The sequence below is a fragment of the Podarcis vaucheri genome, assembly GCF_965113315.1.
Source record: "Podarcis vaucheri genome assembly, chromosome: 1".
In the NCBI taxonomy this organism is placed as follows: Eukaryota; Metazoa; Chordata; class Lepidosauria; order Squamata; family Lacertidae; genus Podarcis; species Podarcis vaucheri.
The window spans coordinates 58,165,858-58,188,594 of NC_138759.1; the positions used below are offsets into that span (position 1 = coordinate 58,165,858).

The 22,737-nt window shown below is 42.6% G+C and overlaps 1 protein-coding gene across 7 annotated transcripts in view; it reads right to left on the reverse strand.

The window, feature by feature from the left end:
• Nucleotides 1–676: 676 nt before the first annotated feature.
• Nucleotides 677–22,737, reverse strand: part of PRR5L (proline rich 5 like) — a 70,581-nt gene continuing 48,520 nt past the window's right edge. For all 7 annotated transcript variants that reach the window (XM_082226387.1, XM_082226388.1, XM_082226391.1 and 4 more), the window contains exons 7-9: nt 21,358–21,498; nt 18,993–19,119; nt 677–3,191 (exon numbers count right to left, since the gene is read on the reverse strand). In XM_082226387.1, coding sequence (XP_082082513.1) covers nt 2,809–3,191; nt 18,993–19,119; nt 21,358–21,498 — 651 coding nt within the window. In that variant the 3' untranslated portion in view covers nt 677–2,808. The remainder of the gene's footprint in view (nt 3,192–18,992; nt 19,120–21,357; nt 21,499–22,737) is intronic.

Sequence of the window (22,737 nt, forward strand, 5' to 3'; positions counted from 1 at the left end):
TTGCAGCTCTCCAGAGGGAGTCTTTCCCATCGTCAACTACATACCTGATCTTTTAACTAGAGATGCTAGGGATTGAAGCTCAGTGTTCTCAGCATGCAAAACATGTGCCCTGCTACTGATCTGTGCCACATTTTCCTGGAAGGCAGCAAAGATTTCCATTCTGGAAGAAGGTAGATGCAAGGTTTTAGCAGAGGAAAAACTGTGGCTATGTGTGGTCCCACAACAGATCCACTAATATGTTTGTAATTATACATTAGGCCTGCTCTTGGTAACACAAAACTTGCTGAGAAGATGGTGCGTGAAGTTTGGCTTTGCTAGACTATTGCTTAGTCAGCCTTTCAGCTGACTTCCTTCACTGCCATGTTTACTGTACTTTGAGGCTTAATAGACCCACAAGCACACACCCTTGATTGGGAGAATTGGTGGTTGGATGGAAGAAGAAAGAAATGAATGTCTGTGGGAACTATACCTATGAGCAACAGAGAAAGAATGTACAGTTGTGTGCACACATGGGGATGAGAAGGCCAAGTGGATGTAATATAACGGGGATTTCAGCAAATTAAGGCAAGCAGAAGACAATGCAGTGGATAGGCATGAGAAAACACAGACATCTCTGCAGTAGGCTTCATCAAAGCTGTTTCTTTTGAATATGTAAAATGAAGGCAGGCAACAAAGATTCCATTTAAATAAAAGGATTTCTAATTGAGGACTCAACACCAGTTCCTACCACATTTCCAAACATTAACTTTTTCCTTCTTTGTGAGCTTCAATTAGATATTCAGAGTAAAGCTCTCTTACCAAGTTAATCCTTGCCATGGACTTGAGTGGTAACCATCACTGTGGCTTGGCACAATTCCACAGGGGCAAGCATACTTGGGAAATTATACATGCGTTTTAACATATACATTCAAATCAAAACCAGAAATGGACACATAGCGGAAGAATAAAGGAGAAATGTTATCCTTCATTCCAAATTAGTTACTTGGAACATTTTATAGAGTGAAAGCTATAAGCCTATACACTTGCAGTTGAGAATCAGACTTTAAGACTAGGATTTACCTAGCTTTTGTTTATATCTCATTGGGAGCCCATATTAGGGCCTGGCCACCCACAACCCCATTCATTTTATTAAGCTGACCCTTTTACAGCTTAAAAGTTCATTCATCATTGTGGGCCTCTGAAGCCAAATAATCCAAGAGGCATTGTCTCTTGTCTGCACCTATTGGTCTAATGTGACCATCCCTGGCCCTGCTCCTTAATTTTATCAAGACTGAATTTAATTCCTTGGGTTGCATTCTACTTCCATAAAGAGGTAACTGTTGCAGAACAACTTTCACACACGATTATGATGCTTGATTTTTTTTTTTTTTAAGTAAAAATCTGGCTATTTCAGTTGCTAACAGGTTCTTGGAATCACCCTCATTGGGAGAAGGAGAACCTGAGGAATATCACCCCTACCCACCCCCATGATAACTTGGATTACCAAAGGTATTTGGTAACAGAACTGTGTTGTGACTGAAGCATCAGGTTTCTAGAAACTGGAACCCTGGACTCCAGAAAGACACCACTACACAGCTTCCAGAAAGCAAGTCTGTCCTAGTGCTGAGCTTTGTGTCAGATGTATGAACATAAGTATAGAAGGCATTACACATTCTATATACCAGTCAACAAATGACCCTGTTTTACAAGAGGAGGAGTGTTGCCCCCAAATGAGGTTAGATCCCCATCAGCCTAAAGTTTCCCATATGTAATGGAATCCTATTGATTAGTAAGAAAGCTGGGTTTCTTTCATTTTTGGTGTTCATGGAAACAATGGGAAGGGTAGACAGTTCTCAGTTCTACATGTTAATACATGCATAGCACCATTGCCACTCCATAGTGGTCCCACTTAAAGTAACCAACATAACTAAATTACTGTAGATTCATTAATTTCAGCGGGTCTCCTCTGAGTAAAACTTAGTTAAATACCACCCACAAGTTCCTTAGCATGAGATCCTTTAAAACGGCTTCTTCTCCAATTGTGTCTCCTGGAATATAAAAATTTAGAGAGTCTTTCCCAGCCTAGTTCCTTCCAAATGTCACTGGACTCTAACTCCCATCACCAGACCATTGACTATGCTGGCTGGAGCTGATGGGAATTGGAGTCCAACAACTGGAAGGAATTAGACTGTGGAAGTTGAGCTTATATTTTTCTTTGGAATATACTTAAGGGATCCCTGAGAAGAGCAATGCTGAAAAGAAAACCTCAAAATCCCCAACATTCAGAAATGGCTTGTGCAACCTGGTCACCAGCTTTTGCTGCAGAATGAGGCAATGTTCTTTCAGTATATTATAGAGTTCTAACTCTGGAAATTGGGTGCAGTTTCACCCATCCTGATGGTTCAAGACTTGAACCAGCATGCTTCATAGCTGGCCTCCTGCATGTGCCATAGAGTGTAGCTAGGGGAAAGTGTGTGCCTAATATTATTGATCATTCTCCCCTGATTTCATAGGAGACCACACATAAGATGCAACAAAAGAGTGAAAGACTGACTCAGGAGGAGAAAAGGTCTGAAAAATCCAGAGAAAAGGGAAGGGATGTTGGAATGCTTGAATGTAGCAGCTTTGTACCTTGAAAACAATATATATAAGCCACATAAAATTAGAACCTGGCCTGGAAACTATTATTTCCAAAAAGTCTTCCAATATTAAGATAGGACATGGCATGTTGATCTCATTTCTGGAGTTTGACTCCTCCACTGTTCTCAGCAAATGACAAAACAATGGTTTGCCTAACACACTTGGTCCTTCGTCCCTCCACATGGCATTTCAGCAGACAGATGTGCAGTTCAGTTCTGTGGGTTCCTTCATGGATGCTGTCCCCAGCCCTTCCGGTCCATCTACTATCGTGGGCTCACTGGAACATTGCCTGTGGTTTAAGCTGGGCTGCAGGAGGAGGCATGTGTCACCACTGTCTGGTTCCTCCACCACCATCCCAGAGTGCATAATGGAAGCCATGGCCAACAGCTGGATATCAGAGTGAGCGTTGGCAACAGTGTGGCGACGGATGTTCCCACACTTCTCCAGATATGCCTCACCCTCCTGCTCAGTCAGAGGTGTCAAGGCAGTCTCGCTGACTTGTCGGTCTGCCACAGTGTGAGAAGAGAAGCTCAGCCCATTGGGTTTTGCACGAGGTCTATGATACCTTCTCTCTGGAAAATAAGAAGGAAGGCATGCAGATTAATTGTGGACTGCATACAAATCCAAGAGCAACCGGCAGTGCAATTTTTCAGAAAACTTCCCTAGGCTGGGTACCATCCCTACCTAGCTGTTTTCTTCCAATGTGGGCCGTGACATATCTTTGACAAAGGAATGTAAGAAAGTGCATCATTCTGCCTAGGCAGGAATAGTCATGTATGTACATGTGAATGTATATATACACCAAGAGAGAGAATAAAAAAACTATTTAATCCTTCCTTCAATATTGTTATCCAGCAGAGGAATGGGGAAGGGATTATGATTGTTGTTGTTTTATGTACATATATAATTATTTCTCCAGCATTGGTAATTTGTTTACAGACATTTGCATCAAGTGACTCCAGAGGTTGTACTTATTTGCATAACATTAGTTTCTAATCTTTCACCAAATTAATTGGGTTGAATTTCGCAACAGGGAAGCAGGTTTTTTTTATTCCTGTATTTTCTAACCATGCAATCCTATCTTTGCGTTTACAAGTATCTGAAAAATGACAGCCTTCATTTTCACTGCTGTTTGTGCCTTGGGTTCAGGATCACATCCGCCCACCCATCCATATGCAGCATCCCTGTTTTCAGACATTCATACCAAATGTGCAAATGTCAGGAATGGAGATAGAAAGCATGGTCCCAGTTCCCCCTACATGTGGAGAATAAGGACCATGATCTGTGAATAAAGAGCACGGCAGTAAAAGTAGCTTATTTCATTGGCTTCCCTGTCAACAACAAAACTGCTATTCCAAGAGCCCCAGTGTTGCATTCAACTTTGAGTCAAAGTAGACCTACTGAAATTAATAGATCCAAGTTATCTGTGACCACTAATTTCAATGGATTAACATTAGTTGACAGCAACCCTATAAGGACTGCTTCTTTACCCACCTGCTATGAAATGCTGCCATGAAATGGAGGGGAAGGGAGATTAATAACAAGGTACAGATAATGGTGATCAGCCAAATGATTCATGAAAGCATGGTAAGATGCTTGTGAGATGGGCTAGAAGGATGAAAGTGTCCTCTTGGAAGGAATCCAGTCTGAGACATTATGTGCAAGATGTCTTTTTTGTTTATCCACTGGCCTACTAGGGGATGAAGAAGAAGAAGAAGAAGAGTTTGGATTTGATATCCCGCCTTTCACTCCCCTTCAAGAGTCTCAAAGCGGCTAACATTCTCCTTTCCCTTCCTCCCCCACAACAAACACTCTGTGAGGTGAGTGGGGCTGAGAGACTTCAAAGAAGTGTGACTGGCCCAAGGTCACCCAGCAGCTGCATGTGGAGGAGCCAAGACGCGAACCCGGTTCCCCAGATTACGAGACTACCGCTCTTAACCACTACACCACACTGGCTTCACCTTAAAGTCCTTGCCTATGAATAAGACTGAACAAAAATATTTCTCCCATGGAAGTCTCCTTGATTTGCCCATGATCATGGTATCATGCACCAAGGTTTTATGTCCATTTGAACTATGACGACGTTCAATTTAAGGGTACTGTATTTCTAAAAAGGCTTCTAAATGGCAGCCTAATATTCCATTCAAAGTAGACAGAAAAAGTACAACAGGGAAAACTGGGCAACACTGTAGCATTAGTTTCCCCAACTTATGAAAACACTAACTATGAGTGTGATGTAGAGAGAGGTTAGAATGTCAGACCTGGGAGATCAGGGTTCAAATCCTACTTGGTCATAAAGCTCACTGAGTGACCATGGGCCAGTCACTGACCGATAGTTGGCTGGTCATACTACACAGGTGAGCACTGCCAACAATCACAACCGAAAGGTGTCAGCTAGGGAGAAACTGAGGGCGGCAGCCAACACTCCTCCCTTTACTCCCCAAAGCTGTTCCATAGAGTTAGGGAAACCCTCATAACAGATTAGGGGGCACACAGGGAGAGGAAGTCCATTACAACACACACACACACACACACACTTAGAGGAGAAGAGGTCTCTGGCTAAGGCTTTGTTTGTATATCTCTTGAAATGTTACGCCAACCCTTGGGTGTATTAGAGTGATATATTGCACAATGTTTTTAAAGCCACATAATCCACCTTCGCTTTGAATGTTAACACCGCAAAATAAGCAAACAGCCTCTAAGCTTAAAACAACCAGCATTAGTAGCCCTAGGGATTTACATAAAGCTAGTATAAATTTACTCAATTCAGTAATCTTCATTGCATCAACTTCATGGGTACGGCTAAGTTATCTAATGAAGCCTCGAGGGACTAAGTCCTCTCGGGACCAGGTCAGGCATTTGCTCTCTCCTCCGCTCCCTTGCCAGATTCAATCTGCAGAAGATGGTAAAAGTTGCCATAAAGCTAAGATGGGAAAACACTGGTTTTTTGTCTGCCAGTATTTTTAAAGCTGGACTTTGCAATGCTTAGAAAAGAACAGCATTATTATTATTATTATTATTATTATTATTATTATTATTACTGATTATAATGGCAAGAGGTTGAATCCGGGGTGCCATACTACAAAGAGAGGAGCCTTTTCTTTTTGCTGATTTCCCCTTCATCTCCCCACAACTGTTCCAGAGCAGATCTTCAGGGGGTACAGGGAGAAGAGGGGAATCAGCAAAGAAAAAAAGCAGGAAAAGTCACCTCTTCCCTTCTTCCTTCATTGTTCTGTAAGCAGAGTAACACTGACAGGAACTCTGGCTCCAAGCCAAAATAATTATTGCAAAATTTTATTACTGCAATAAGTTGCAATAAATAGTTGAGGAATATAAAGCTCTTTATATTAAAGTCTTCTGGCACATTCCCAGCAAGCATGAATGGGAGGCAATCAGCACACAGAGAGAAAATCACAGCCAACTATTCTTCATGCTGTGCCACAGACACTTCAGAAATTGTTCCCTGGAGAAAAACAAAAGTGAACTTGATTTGTACAAGACACCACATTTTAAGGAGAGGCAGACCTGGAGTTTGGGGACTTCAGATAGTATCCTTAAATGATAAAATTATCCTGGATCTTTAATATTTTTGTTCAATGTTATTTGTACCAAAATTAAGCTTTCTGAAGCTCAGTTCAATTCCAATGTGCCATTATTCTCTCTACTATCACCCTAATTTTAAATATAAAAGGCTGTTAAATAGTATTGAATAAACTAGCCTGCATTCCCCTTCCACCACCACCCCCAAAAAAATCTTCCAATTACCATCTCTAAATTATGATAGCAAGTATTTGATTGACAACAATAAACATGGTTTATGAAGCTAAAAACAAGGATTGGGGCCAAGTACTCCTCCTTCATCTGTCCCCTTGCATGCTGCCTTCAGTTGTCAGTTGCACCCAAACTGGAAAACTCTACCTTAATGTCAGTTAAACCAATAAGCCAGGATCAGAGCCTGACTTATTCTCTTTTATCAGCAGCAATTGAACCACAATATATGCCTTGGTGCTACTTCCTAGCTTCATAACCCATAGCTGAAAAAAATGGGGAAGTTTGTCCCAGCCAGACCAGTATTTGCATGGCAAAGTGCACCTACGCATTTAGTAATATCCATACTAACTTAATGCACCTGGGAAACATTTCCTTCAATCCATTTCCTGGTGGTTATTTGAAAATTTGAAATTAAAGTTTCGTTTCTGAAATTTGAACATGAAAACATGTCAAATTAGGACTTCAAAGTCTGAATTGTACGATTTAAAGTGAGGTCAGATTTCCTAAAAATACCATTTCAACTTGTAGCGCTAAGAACACAAATAAGAAGAGTCTTGCTGCATCCAACCAAAACACCTTTCTAGTCCAGCATCCTTTCTGCCAACCTAGTTGCTCAGATGCCTACGGGAAGACAACAAGCAGGGCATGAGCATAATAGCACTCTCCCACTAGTATCCCCAAGAACTGGTATTCAGAGGCATACTACTCACCTGGCAGCAGTTATTACACCAGGCTGCAGGACAGGGGGAAAAGAAAGGTGTGCAGGGCCACTCAGTCAACACAGCTGAGAGAGAAGCAAGTTTTGACACCTGCTCTATTGCAGCCCTTCCACTGCAGCTGGTCATTAGAGAAATTTGTAACTAAGATCTTCACCTCCCTCCCTCCCAATCCATTTTCCTTTTGTGTCGTGTCTTTTTCATAGATTATAAGCCTGAGAATATGGGCTGGCCTTTTGAGCGATCTGAGACTTTGTTGGCTGACGATGGGAGAGACTTCATCAGGCAAGGCCTCCTTCCACCTGCCTTGCTCCACCCTCTAGCCTCTGCTTCTCAATTTGTATTGTATTATTTTATGTACTGTGGCTTGCCATTGTTTTATTGATTATAGTTTAGAAATTATTTATTGTAACTGTTGAGTGGATTTCTGTTTAACTTTCATATGTTGATGTTATTATTTTATACAATTCTAATGATTGTTGAATGTTACTTTTTGATGTAGGTTGCTTATTTTATAGTTTTATTATCACATTTTTGTATTGCATTAGATTGTTATAAGATGTACATTTTTTGTTTCTTCAGCTTGTAAACCGCCTTAAGTATTGTAAGATAGAAATACGGTATACAAATTAAAAATGATGATGATGAATTAAAAATATTTAAATAAAGTATTGTCTCCCGTACTGGAGGTAATATAGCCATGAAGGGTGTATTCTTCATGCAGTCATTACCTTTTATTCCCCATGAATTTGTCTAAATTATCTTAAGTAAGTGCTCTCATGGTTGTGCAATGTTTTCTTTCCCTGTAACCAATGACTACCTGTGCAAAACATTACATCAGCTGGGTTTTGCACTAAAATAGACTCCCAGCCACAGTTCTTTCCAGCAAAATTCTTATTGATTCTTTTCATTGTTAACGTAATGTGTTTCACATACACAGTTTGATGAAGTAATAAGCTGCATGGAGATCAACACAGATTACATGGCACAGTATCTAATAGTAATGTGGCAGAAGAATGCATAGCTTTTGAATATGACTACTCACATGTTTAGGTAGGGCAAAACCCAGCATGCCTTGCTCAGACTTTCACCCATGTCGTAGGCCTCATTCTCCTTCCTTTCAACTGCAGCACCCCTAAATCTGCTGAGGATGGTCCCCCAACCACCAAAAGTAGATACTGGAGTTACATGGGAGGAGAGGAAGGGGAAGTCCTGCTGTGCAAGAAGAAGTCCTTTCCACTCATGCATGGACACCATTGGATTGAAGCCTAAGTCATTCAGGGAAATCATGAACAAGTTGTTCCCCTTTCATCTCTTACTTTTATTACATACAACAGAGAACTATTAATATACATCCATACAGGCGCCCAAGCTTGTTACTTATAACCCTCCCTGGCTCCTTCCCTGTGGAACGCCCTCCCTTCAGATGTCAAGGAGATCAAGAACTACATATCTTTTGGAATACATCTGAAGGCAGCCCTGTATTGGGAAGTTTTTAATGTTTGATGTTTTCCTATGTTTTATATATGCTGTTAGCTGCCCAGAGTGGCTAGGGAAACTCAGCCAGATGGGCGGGGTATAAATAATAAAGTTGTTGTTGTTAACCCTTAAAAGCTCTAACACAGCTCCTGAGTGTCTCATGGGAGGGTCATTTGAAATGCAGTACCTCATCTTTGAAATTCTCTACCTACACACTGATGAAGTCTCTTCATTAAATAGACTCTCCTTCCTTGGCGGTTTTTAAGCAGAGGTTGGGTGGCCATCTGCCACGGATGTTTTAGTTGAGATTCCTGCATTGCAGGGAGTTAAAACTAGATGACCCTCTGGGCCCCTTCCAACTCTACCATTCTATGATTTTATGGAATGATATTTAGCAGCTGGAATAAAGCTTTGAAGGCTATGAAGTTACTGTTCAGTCCTTTTTACCGTTTTACAGTGCAATCCTAACTAAAACTATTCAGAAGCAAGTCCTACTGAATTCAATGGGGCATACTCCCTGATAAGTGCGGCTAGGATCGCAGCCTTAGTACGGAATTCAACATCCCACTATGGTGAATGTCCCATCCGTGCAACTTGAAATGCAGCAAGGGGGAGTGAACTTGCTGAGTTTTAAGCTGCTACTGTGTACACAGCCTTCATTTTCTCAGTGCTTCCAACTGTATTTCCCACTGGGCAGAGGTCAGAAAGGAGAGAGATTCCAGCCCCCCCCTCCCTATTCTGGGCTGGCAGGAGAAAAGGCTGGTGTGCAGTACTGGCCAGAGCTGTGACTACTGGATAAGGGGATTCGGGAGCTCAAGGCAGAGCATGGGGGTGGTAACAACTACTGTATTTTTCTGTCTATAAGACGCCCCCATGTATAAGACGCTCCCTGTTTTGGGGGACTCAGATTTAAGAAAATGGGGGGAGATGCAACCATTTATAAGACACCCCCTAATTTTTTACATTATTTTTAAGGGAAAAGACCTAGTCTTATACACTGAAAAATACAGTACTTTGAGTTTTTCCCTGCTGTCATTTGTAATTGCTGGTCCCAATTCAAACTGAACCTGGCAGAACTTGCCCTTTTCTCCATGAAGGGTTATGAAGTGAGACACTAGCAATACTTTGCTTTCCAGCATCAATAACTGATGCTGTGGAATCATAAGAAGTCTACTGCACTTTGGCTTTGCACACACACACAAAAAGGTTAGAGCATTCACTCCCACGCAGAGGCTCTCCTGCTGGTACGGTAAAAGCTGCGCACAGCGAGGCTGATAGCCGCATTGTCTGGAATGCAGTCTATCTTTCTGAGCAGCAAAGGGAAGATATTCCTCCAGTTGTCACTGTGTCGTGCATCTCTTTCCCCTCCCGGCCTTTCAGCTGGAAATGAATATCTGCTTCATTGTCCGCGCTAAGAAATCGTTCTAGGGTGCCGCTGGAGCAGCAGATTTCTGCATTCCATCATGGCAAAGGCTGCATTTCAGCAATTACTTATCACCGGCTGAAATAATGGGGCAGAGGGCAGGGGTGGAAACATGACGGCAAAAAGCAACTGCCTGGAGATATGAGCAAAGTACGCCTCCGCCATGCTAAACTAGCAACCTGCCCTACTGATGCCAAAGCATGAATGTATTCCTAGCAAGTGGATTGGAGCCAAGAGAGCTGCCAGAATTCCACACACACACACACACACACACACACACACACACACACTGGGACATAACTAGTCCAGGGAATGCCCTACTGATGGTCAAAAAATTCAAAAGTCAGTGAGGCACAGATGGGGAACCTGTAGCCTTCCAGATGTTGCTGTACAGGAAAAAAAGGAAGCTGCCTGGTACTGAATCAGACCATTGGGACCATCCAATGCAGTACTGTCTACACAGACTGACAGTGCCCCTCCAGGATTTCCCTCATGGAATCAAGCAATTTGTTGCTGTGGAACTTGTTGCAGTTGCTATTTATTAATTGCCTTCCACATAGATACCTCAAGGTAATGTAAAAAGAAAAAAGAAAACAAAATGAAATGAATTGAAAACAGTTAAAAACACAAAATACCAACAGAATTTGTCATGGATGATTTAGCTGAGATTCCTGCACTGCAGGAATTCTATGACTGTGCATTTTAAGAAACAAAAAACAGTATGTACACCCATGGCAGAAACCTATTTATCCAGCTGGAGAAGCTTGTCTGAACAAAAATCTATTCAGTTGCTTCTAGAAATTGCAGATAGTTTCTTGACAGGAATGGCTGCTTCAAAGAACACGGGCGGCCACACTGATAGCCCAGCTCAGTTACTATGAGGCAGACTTCCAATATCTTTGGAAACTTGCAGGAGAAGCTTTCTTGCAGACCACAGTGACCTAGGACTCAGCTACATTAAGAAACAGTGATTTGAACATGCTATAAACACACATGTTTCCTGCACCAGAGAGCAGGAAATTTTAAAACACGATTTTCCATACAGATTTTTTTTCTTTTGTTATAATGATCTAATTTCTGACTTATTTACAGCGTTCTTCCCCTCCTGTGTCTAGATCCACACTTAATCTCTCCAGTACGCTGGTCCTGATCTATATAAGGCCTTATATGTTAATACTAAAACGTTGAACTTGGCCTAGCAAGGTACTATATGCTGGTGGCAGTTTGGCCTCACAAACATCCTAGCCTTCACATTATGCACAAGTTGCAGCCTCCAGACAAGCCTCAAGGTTAGTATCACATAGAATGTGTTGCAGTAATACATCCTTAAAGTTACCCATGCATGGACCACTGTGGTAAAGCCAAAATACAGGAAGCTTATGAAAAACATGGTTGGAGAAACTCTATGGACTTTGATAGAGAAGCTTCCAGCTTACAAAACTCAGGTCTCTCCATGCTGTTCAAGGTTTCTAGGCCAAAGCTCATTTAAATTTCTGGGTTCGTCTTTTTCAAATCAGATGAGATGATGAGGCATCCGAATAGATGCTTTCTGCTAGCCAGCATATGATTCCACTTTTCAAAATTAGATTTTGCAATGGTTTCCTCCTGTATCTCATTTTTTGGCGGTCTCAACTCATTGCCTCCAACAGTGCCTTCCAACTTAGAGCAACAGTGATAAAAAGCAGCTGAAAGTGTATCTTGAAGGTGATGCATTCCAAAATCCAATAATGGCGAAATGGAAGCAACTGAGCGAGCAAAAAGCAAAACACTGCAGGCTTTGTTCCACAGCCCTGTGCTAGTACGACAAGCCACTCATAATCTTCTTCTGCTACGGCCAGACAACTCAGCAAATTGCTGCAGGCTGACTAAAGCAACAAGGAGAGAGAGATCAACAGGTTCAGCTAAGCAGATAAGGGATGTGACTAAAAATAGAAAGCAGGGTGGAACTTGGAACCACAGTTTTGGCAGATGGGAGAATTAGCATGGAATCATGCTAAGACCAGTAACCTCCTGTTTGGCTAGTGCCAGAATTAGTACACTAACTTTATCTGAGTTAAAATAAAAAAAATTCCTTCCTGTAGCACCTTAAAGACCAACTAAGTTAGTTCTTGGTATAAGCTTTCGTGTGCATGCACACGAAAGCTTATACCAAGAACTAACTTAGTTGGTCTTTAAGGTGCTACAGGAAGGAATTTTTTTTATTTTGACTATGGCAGACCAACACGGCTACCCATCTTTATCTGAGTTAGTTGCTTATGCTATTGCATAGGACTAATGTCACCTGAGGAACATCCAGTTCCCAGGGCCAGCTCAGGATATTTTGCAGCCTGAGGCAAATGGTAAGATGGTGTCTTCACACAGCTTTCACAACCAGAAACCAACTGGAATGCCAGTCGCAACTTCCTTCCAACACCAATGGTGGAATAGCATTCTTCCCTGTACCTCACGCAGTAGGTCAGATTTGAGAGGGGGGACAGGACAGGCCCCTCTTAGATGAGGAACTCAGAAGGAACAGGGAGGAACTGTTGCTGCCCCCTAGCCATCTGCCTCTTGAGGTGGTTGCCTCATTTTGCCTAATGCCAGGCTGAGGGACCCCTGGTCCCTCAGATGGTGTTGGGACTCCAACTCCCATGGCCAACAACATTTGGAGGGCCACAGGTTTCTTCTTAGGCCACTTAGATACAAGTATGAAGGAAACTACACGTCCACATCAGGCACCATGAGAAACAGACAGCAGACAACCAGTATGTAATACAATGCAGTGGTGCTTCTGCACATTAGGCTAAGATGCAAATGAGTTTCTGCAAGCAAAAGGCCTACAAACTAGAAGAATGAAGCAGAGGTGGAAAACAATATGAGGGGAGGAAGCTGATTCAGCTTTTTTGTTTCCACTTTCAGCTGCCACCTCATTTCCACAAATCACTTCTCACTGAAGTAATCATCTCACACACAAGCCCACGAATCCAGGCAAGATCACAGGAAGAGCGGTGGAAGCATCAAACATTATAGAACCAAGATAAAAAAGCAAAAAGAGGCTGTAAAAGTGAGAAAATGAAAATGCTTTGTGCAAAGAAGAGATCATGAATAACTCAGCCATAAAACAGTTGAAAAACCATAAAAGGGAATGGGAGACAGAAAAGCTTTTGAGTGGAAGGAAGGGGAAATTAAGAAAATATCCACTCATCGTAAAAGTTGGAAGCCAGCAATCATGCGGGGAAAGGAAAGGGGGTGGGGAGCAAAATGAACTTGGTGTTGGAGCTGGGGAACAGACTAAGAAATGCTACCCTTACTCAGAGGCGACCCACTGAAGTTAATGGGCCTGGCTAACATGGGTTCATAAATTTCCCTGGGTCTCCTCTGGATAGGACTTGAATACCATCCTCTCTTGCCAAAAGCTTAACAAAAAGTCAGCTCTGAATATGCTCAACCAAAGAGGAACAAGAAGAGATTTCCAGAGTCCAGACATAGAACACTACCCAAGATTTCCACAATGTGACCCTTTAAGAGGGGTTGGCGAAAATTTAGTGAAAAAACCTTGGTCTTCAGCACCAGTTTCCTTTGTTCCTCCAAGCATTTAGGCTCATGCAAATACAGTTTATTTGACAGCCGCTGTCTCAGTCAGAACAGCCTGAGTGTCAGGGATTGAAGTGTTCAGAAATTTATACAACACCACCAATTTTCTAAGCCTTTCATTCAAAATGCAATGAGTTATTCTGCGCTCACGAAAAAGTGGAGTGGAATTTTCCCCCCTTCATAACTGCCAATAGGTGGAGATATTGCTTAACTCTGCTGTCTGGGATGCTGAAGTCAATGGCTTTGAGGGCCTAATGATGTCTCTCAGGAGTCCCTCCAGCATCCCCTGGGAAAAGAAACACGGGGAGGTGTCATCCTCATACTCAATTGTTAGCTGCTTGCAGGGAGTTAAGGAAATACTGGAAACAATGAAGTCACATCACACATTGCTTTGAGGAAACTGTTACCAGGGAGATGGGGGAGGAAGGAAGATGCTGGTCAGCGGAAATCATTTAAGTGTCTAATTAGTCTCTTAAAATGCCAGTGAAATTGGGAGTTGAGGCCTTTGTCTAGCTCTGTTGTCACTTTGTCTCTAGACAAGCTTTTATTGCAGCATGGCAACATAAGGAAAGCAGTCCTCAACCCATCAGATCTTTTCCACCCACATACTTTAATATCTCTTAAAATGCCAGTGAAATTGGGAGTTGAGGCCTTTGTCTAGCTCTGTTGTCACTTTGTCTCTAGACAAGCTTTTATTGCAGCATGGCAACATAAGGAAAGCAGTCCTCAACCCATCAGATCTTTTCCACCCACATACTTTAATTGCAATAGAAAAGTACAAAACTCATGCTGGCTCATTTAGCCTTATCATTATTATTATTAATTTTTAGTCACTTTTTTTCGCAAGAAGTGTCTCAAAGCAACGTACAGATTGATCGTTTGGGGGGAGGGGAAGGAAGTATAATGCATTCACTGTGATCTAATGTTTGATTAGTTTCTTAGTGAACGAAGGCTTTTAGCATCATGGATTTGAAATGCTGTTCCTGTTGAAATCTGACAGGTGCTTATGATTCTGAAATGCCATTGCCTGCTGAAATTGTTCATTTCACCAAGTGTTGTTGAATTAATGTGATTCCATGTTAGACAGCTGCTCTGCATTTTATATGTTAAAATTTTAAGATGTTTTAAAAGTTTTATTGTACACCACCATGATGTTTATATGAATTGGTGGTGTATACATATTCTTATAAATAAATACTGTGGCCAATAGTGTTTGTTTTACAGCCCATTAAAATAAAAATTAGTAAGTCTTATATCCATTTATTATAGTATTCCTCAATCCTGGTTGAAACCTGATCCCAATCCCACAAACCTGACATGGGAAACAGGTGCTATGCATATTTACCCACATGCACAGTGAGTAGCACACACATAACTTCTAAACAGAAAGCAAATGTGATGGGTTTGAATCTACAGTCCTTTCAAGGCCACTGAGTTCATAAAACTGCTTTATGACACCAATCCCTTGTTTTATTGGCAGACAAAAAGATAGCAGAGAAGTTTCCCAAGAGTCACATGGCTAACTTTCAGGCAAAACAATTTCAGCACCGTGCAAGTCTGCATGCACTTTGTTTCATTTTCCTTCTGGAGAAGGGTCATGATTTTATTACTTGTGAATAGCAAACTGTGCTGTGATTATGTTTGCACTGGGAGAAGTACATCTCGTTTCCTCAAGGCATGTATTTGTTGTGTAAAACCTAAGCAGCTGTAATCAGATATGGTCTTACCACCCTCTTTCTTTTTTATAGAGTCAGGCAGCAAACTCCAGTAGGTGTGCGTTTCCTACAAAGAGACACTCTAGACCACAGCTTTCTGAACTTTTCATGTTGGTTACACACTTTTTAGACACAATCATTTTGTGACACAGTAATTCAGTATTGCTAGCAAACCAGAGATTAAACTAGCCCCTTATAAGAGCATTTGCACAAGACACCAAGACATTGCAGCTCACACACCAACGTGTCACGACACACAGTTTGGAAAGCTCTCCTCTAGAGGGATCAGCCTATGTCTCTCAGGCCTGTTGTTCTTAACAAATATTTATTAAGGAAGAACCAAATGGTAACAATGATGAATCAAAGACTGTTTATTCAGAAGTAAGTCAATTTAAACCAAAGGCAGCCAACGTGATGCCTTCCTGATATTGTTGGACTATAGCTCTCATCAGTTCCCAAACAGTATAATCAATGATAAAGAATGATGGGAATTGTAGTTCAGCAAGTTCTGGAGAGCACCATGTTGGCTTTAAACTAAGTGGGCTTTCCTTTCAGATAAAAGACTGGACCATGCAGCTATATCCAGAGTGGAACTTCCACCCTAACCGATTTTAGCAAAACCCAGAAGTGGGAGAGGGTGGCTCAAGGAAGGAATATCAGTTGGCATGGGCAAAGGAGGATGCAACATGTCAGTATCTCAGCTCACAGTCAGAGGTAAACTGGCCTCCCCCGGGCAAACTGAGCTGGATACTTGTGACCTTCCATTTGCGTCTCCCGGCAGACAAGGTCGTAAACCGGCGATTCTCCTCCCTTGATGTGAAGAGAACACACCCTCTGCTACTCTCTGCTTCTCTCCCTCCCTGCATTCTCCCCAGGGAGGGGAAATGAGACAGACAGGAGTCTATTTACATGTTTTATTCCTGTCATTCAGCAGTACATAGAAAACGTGACTGCACCCTTCAGACTCCATCAGAAGAGTCACAACTCCTCCCCTGTACTTCCAGTACAGGTCACATGACACTCTGAGCTAACATCCGGTGCTCAGTACAGAGAATAGACTCCTCCTTTTTGCCAATAGTACAGTTGCAAACCACAACATCCTGTTTTGCTTTCCAGCCATCTGGAGCTGGCTTTTGCATTGGTGCTTTTCCCCAACAATTTGAACTTGAATAGGAATCAACATAGGAATCACACTCATGAGTCCTATATAAAAGTTGGATGCATTAGACTAATGACTGAATACTCAGGGGAATGCTATGTTCAAAAAAGAGCCTCAGCTTCAGGATATGTCCTTCCAGTGAGCACTATGGGCTGATTTCCTTAAGAACTGATAGGTTTCTTGCAGTCCAGGGGACTCTCAAGAGTCTTCTCCAGCACCATAATTCAAAAGCATCAATTCTTCGGCGATTAGCCTTCTTTATGGTCCAGCTCTCACTTCCATACATCACTGCGGGGAAAACCATAGCTTTAACTATATGGACCTTTGTCGGCAAGGTGATGTCTCTGCTTTTTAAGATGCTGTCTAAGTTTGTTATGGCTTTTCTCCCAAGAAGCAGGCGTCTTTTAATTTTGTGACTGCTGTCCCCATCTGCAGTGATCATGGAACCCAAGAAAGTTTAGTCAAAACTCTCCACTATGACCTGGCTGTCTTGGGTGGCCCCGCATGGCATAGCTCATAGCTTCTCTGAGTTATTCAAGCCCCTTTGCCATGACAAGGCAGTGTTCCATGAAGGAGAACCCCAAGAGTGGACAACTTTAAACGGTGATTAGATGAATTCATAGACGATAAGGTTACCAATGTCTACTGGTCATGATGGACTATATCATTACCTTCAGGATCAGATGCAGCATGCCTCTATATGCCAGGTTGCTGGGAAACAACAGCAGGAGAGTACTGTTGTGTTTATGTTGCCCTTGTGGGCTTGCTGGTGTCATCAGGTTGGCTAAGATGCTCGACTAGATAGGCATTTGGTCCAGTCTACAAGCTCTTGTTCTCAGCATGCATAGGATGTCAAAGAAGCTTTGCCATGTGGGTTTTATACAATCACCCATTCCAAGCTGCTCACACTTTGAGACCAACAGAGGCTCTGACTACATACCCAACACTACCAATCGAAGTTGGTGGCTATTTTTGGATAGGCAACTGCATTGCATTATGCATATATAGAAGCCACCTTTAGAGGGTTTTGACTTTTAAAAGGGCAGCATTTATTTAAACAAACAAATAAAATGCCAGCTATTTATATACAGTGTGCTTAAGTTGCCTAAGAACTCTCCAAATCTATGATTCTTTTACATAGCAATCCTGATTTGCAAAGAGATGGGAAACCTGTGGCTTTCCAAGATGTTGCTGGACTACAACTCCCATCAGTCCCAGTCAGCATGGTCAATGGCCAGGGATGACAGGATCTGTAGGCCAGAAAAATCTGAAGGACTACTCAGATATGAAGAGTTGCAAGTTCCCAACCCCTGGTTTAAATGTAAGGCTGAAAAGACAGGCAAAGAAACAATGATTGTCAGAAGGAAGGGGAAATATGGATTAGAACTGGAGGAGTTGAGAGGCAAAGGGTCGTGTCCACTGAACTACACAACACACACTAGATTACATCCAAAGACAAGAATGTGGCCCCACAGCTGCAGGAATCACAACATAAAGGGAACACGTGTTTTTTGACAAGATGCCAGTTTCAAACATTCCTTGTCCAGTGCTGGCCAGAACTGGGAAAGCCAGAAATTATAGAGATCAGGGGCAGCCCTCCAGATGCTATGGACTGCAACTCAGCCCCAGCCAGCATGGCCAATGGTCAGGGATGATGGCAACTATGGGGGGGGGACACACTGGCTAGCGGTGGTATTAGACAGTATTGTACTAGGGGGGAGTGCTGATCTGACTTTATTGCCATTTCCTTGCCTACAACATAGCCCTGGGAGCTGGGAAGAGCAGCACAAAGTAGTTGTGATTGAATAACACAATTCCAATAGAGTTGACGTTGTCACCCTAACAACCTGGTGATCAGGCAGAACATTGGCAACAGGTGTCTGATGATGCTGTGGAACAAAGGCATGTGGATCCGCAAAGAACTATAACAATGGGTGTTTGGCAAGTTCCCTTGCAGGATAGAGGAAGGGAAAGAAACTAAACTAGAAACCTGTATTATGAGGCGAGAAGCTTTTAAGCTACCACTTTTAAAAAATCAGATTTTAAGCACCTGCAGAACCTGGTTGTGAATACTGAACTCTCATTATCACTTGGTAAGACTCAGGAAGGAAAAAAATGAAGGCTGTTTCCATACAAACTAATTATGTTTAAGGCTTCATTGATTGGTATCTACTCAGGGATGATTTAAGCTTTTATTCTCCCATCTCTGTCTTGCACAAAGCTGCATATTAATTAGACCACGCTGGCTGCTGACAGACAATAGTTGTTGTTTTCTTAAAGAGAGTTGCAAGTGGTATGTGAGAGGCAGCACTCTTGATGTACAGTTCTTTTGTCGCACTGTGTTGTCTCTGGTCAAACGTGTTCTGCAACAATGCAGAGGCAGTACTAACACGAGAACACACATTTTGGGTACCAATTTTCTTTTTGCACAGCCCTCAAGCAAACTATTGACCAACACAGATGCAGGTTACATTGGTTTAAGAAGGGATCTTGAGGGGAAAGAAACTCGAATGGCATTGCAATACAATGCATCTTACCCAGAGCACACGTACTACCAGGGAAGCAGTGTTCTTCGCACAAACCGAGGTATGGGGAGACCACGAGTTTAACAAGCTCCTCCAACTGCATGAAGGCCTTACTGGGACCTGTAGGTTCATGTACTCCCTGTAACAAAAAAAGCATCCAACAGATATGCATATGAACATATATATTTCTTTCACAATACTTTCAGAAGAAATATAATTGTGTGCACAGGAAGAAGTTGTGGAAATGAAGAAAAAAGAGCCTGTTACATAATTATTTCTCCTACATGGAGCTTGCAACAAAATGCAGGTTGCTTTCAGCATTCCAGCCAACCCTCTTCGGGATACTATAAAGTTTCCATAAGTGGCTCAAAGAAGCCATTCGATTCCCCTCATATCCTGGTTTTCTGTTTCTCTATTCCAATGGACAGTCAGCTTTCTGCAGCTCCTGAATATGCTCAATCATCATTCGGCTTGGGTATCTTTGTGAAGGAGGGTTAGGGTTAGAAATATTTGTAATTCTGCAAACCTCAGGGTTCCTCCAACATTGCAGTCACCCCCACTTGTTTTTCAGTGACCCCATTTTGGCTCCCATACTGTTAGCACTCAGTTCACTGTTGGTGATGTCTGGCCACCTGATATATGTTACAATGCAGTACTGTTGAGGATTTGAAAAACTTAAGACAACCATTCAGAGCAATTCAAAAATACTTAATGCTTTGCAGATGTACACCTCTTTCTATAACTCTGCAGATTCAGGCCATGGTAAGCTATCCGAGGTAAAAAGGACCCACTGCTGAGAATGCCCAGGTCAACCGAACCTGGTATGCAAATGTAACTTAACAGAACACCCTAGTAGATGGATAGGATCCAGTGGGTCAATGGGGTTGAATAGGACTTGCCCCAAGGGAAGACCTGTTCTGCTAAAATAAATAAATAAAAGCCCTCTAAGGCTGAACAAGTAGAGTGGTGCAAGCTTTTCAAGCAGCTGCACCAAAATGGATTTAAGTGCTTGCTACAGAGGCAACAAAATGCATGGTGTAAGCCTGGGAAATAAGAGAGTGAATAAATGTTGAACAATCCTCCTATAAAGTTAGAACAGGGAACATGATTAAGCTATCCAGAGTAAAGAAAGTGAGAAAATGCAAAAAACAAACAAACAAAAATCCTATGGTACTTAATGAAAACAACTGTAAGGTTTGAGAGTAAAATCCTTCATCATCAGATGCATAAAAAGTACCAGAGATTGATTCCTCCCCCCCCCCCCATGAGACAGGGAAATGAGGAGGAAGATAGTTGATAAAACAGATGGTATAGTCTTATTTGGTTCAGATGAAAGACAAAATCTGCTTATTGGTATCCCTTTACCAAATGGTTTTGTAGCTAGTAACTTACAGCACAATCTTAATTGTGTCTGCTTAAAGGTAGGTCCTAGGGACGTGGGTGACGATGTGGGTTAAACCACAGAGCCTAGGACTTGCTGATCAGAAGGTCAGCGGTTTGAATCCCCGCGACGGGGTGAGCTCCCGTTGCTCGGTTCCTGCTCCTGCCAACCTAGCAGTTTGAAAGCATGTCAAAGTGCAAGTAGATAAATAGGTACCACTCTGGCGGGAAGGTAAACGGCGTTTCCATGCGCTGCTCTGGTTCGCCAAAAGTGGCTTAGTCATGCTGGCCACATTACCTGGAAGCTGTACGTCGGCTCCCTTGGCCAGTAAATCGAGATGAGTGCTGCAACCCCAGAGTCGGCCATGACTGGACCTAATGGTCAGGGGTCCCTTTACCTTTACCTAAAGATAAAGGTAAAGGTAAAGGTACCCCTGCCCGAACGGGCCAGTCTTGACAGACTCTGGGGTTTGTGCGCCCATCTCACATCTATTGGCCGGGGGCCAGCGCTGTCCGCAGACACTTCCGGGTCACGTGGCCAGCGTGACAACGCTGCTCTGGCGAGCCAGAGCCGCACACGGAACGCCGTTTACCTTCCCGCTGGTAAGCGGTACCTATTTATCTACTTGCCCCCGGGGGTGCTTTCGAACTGCTAGGTGGGCAGGCGCTGGGACCGAGCAGCGGGAGCGCACCCCGCCGCGGGGATTCGAACCGCCGACCTTTCGATCGGCAAGCCCTAGGCGCTGAGGCTTTAGCCCACAGCGCCACCCGCGTCCCTTTACCTAAAGATAGGTCCTATTTAATTGAATGGAGTTTACTATCAGGTAAGTGGGGTTAGGACAGCAGCCTTAGTCTATGCCATTCATAGCAATTGCTCAATTGCACTTTTCTGCTCTGCATAGGTTCTCCTCTTTCTTCATAGTATACAGAAACCTCTCCAGGCCAGCTACTCACTAGTCAAGGCACATATAATAAGAAGAAATGCATTGCTCCCCACCTGTAAAATCAGCAGCATCTGGACAATGGAAGGTGGAAGCTTGGTTTGGACCCGAGGAAGAATCTCATCCAAATTCACTCTCAGTAAGACCAAATCTCGGAAGCCGAGCAACGCAATCTGGCGAATAGTCAATTCTTGGCCCTGTACACACATTCAGAAAACAGTGGGGGAATTAGTGGCTGTTGGTGCTGGGGTACATTTAACTCCATCCGACACCAATTTCAGAGCAGCTGTAAATAATGCCGGGGGTTAATTTTATGCTTTCACGTAAGAACTGGGGAATGAAGGGGGACAGAGAACATAATGCACCATATGACTGGTCACATGAAGTTATAAACCTAGCCACTACAGGCATGTGGATGGAGAGGTATTTACAGTGGCAGGTTAAAGAATCTGGGGAAAGGAAAACTTCCTACACAAGCAGGTAAATTATTCTACAAGTGGTAGCTTTCTTAGTGTTTGATTGCTTACTGGCATTTATGAATTGCTGAATATTTTAAAAATATCTAAATTTTGTGCAGTATAAAAACAAACAATAACATTAAAACAATGTTTAGTAGTGCAATAAAACAGTATAAAAACAATAAAATAGAAAATAAGGAGGTTCAAAGCAACTCCCAATGCTTCATTGCAGTTATGAATCTATCTCCCCCCCCCCCGCCCCCGCCACAACCCAGTTAAACTGTGCCCTATATTCTCCATGGGAATAGTTATATAGGTAACTGCTCCGCAACCACTGAAGCAAATCTTTGGCTGGAGGGAATCCACGTTTGTTAATCATCAATTCATAACGTGGTTAATGATGCAGCTAACATCTTCATCAAAATGCAAAATAGGAACAAAAGCCAATGCTCCAAAGAAATGCTTTGCCCCCTTTGGGTATCAGAGCAGGTATTTATGGGCATACAAGATAAAGCTGTAGAAAGTATGAGATTTCTGCAGGGTCGCAGCATTAGCTTTGTAAGTGTAAACAAGCTAAATCAAGCACATAGTTTATCTTGCAAATTTAACCTGCTGTGAAAATGTACTTATTCACATATTAAATCAATGACAGGGCTTACCAAGGATGGAAGTTTAAGTGTTACCTCTGCAAATGGGTGTCTTCAATACATTGCTGAGATAACAGGAATGAAGGGATATGTGACCATTTGCAGAACAGAATGGGGAAGTCATAAGTGGTTCGCACAAACATGCACACACATCAATTATTACCTGCAATGCACCAATTGTCCAAGACCATTTCTACTGCTTCTGTGTTGGAAGTCTAGCTGGAAGTGGGACCTGGGGGATAATGTGTCTGAACAAAGGGGAACTTTCTAGGAAGGATCAGTGTTTGGAAAAGGATTAAGCCATCTCCCTAGAGCCTCTTTCCCTCATAGA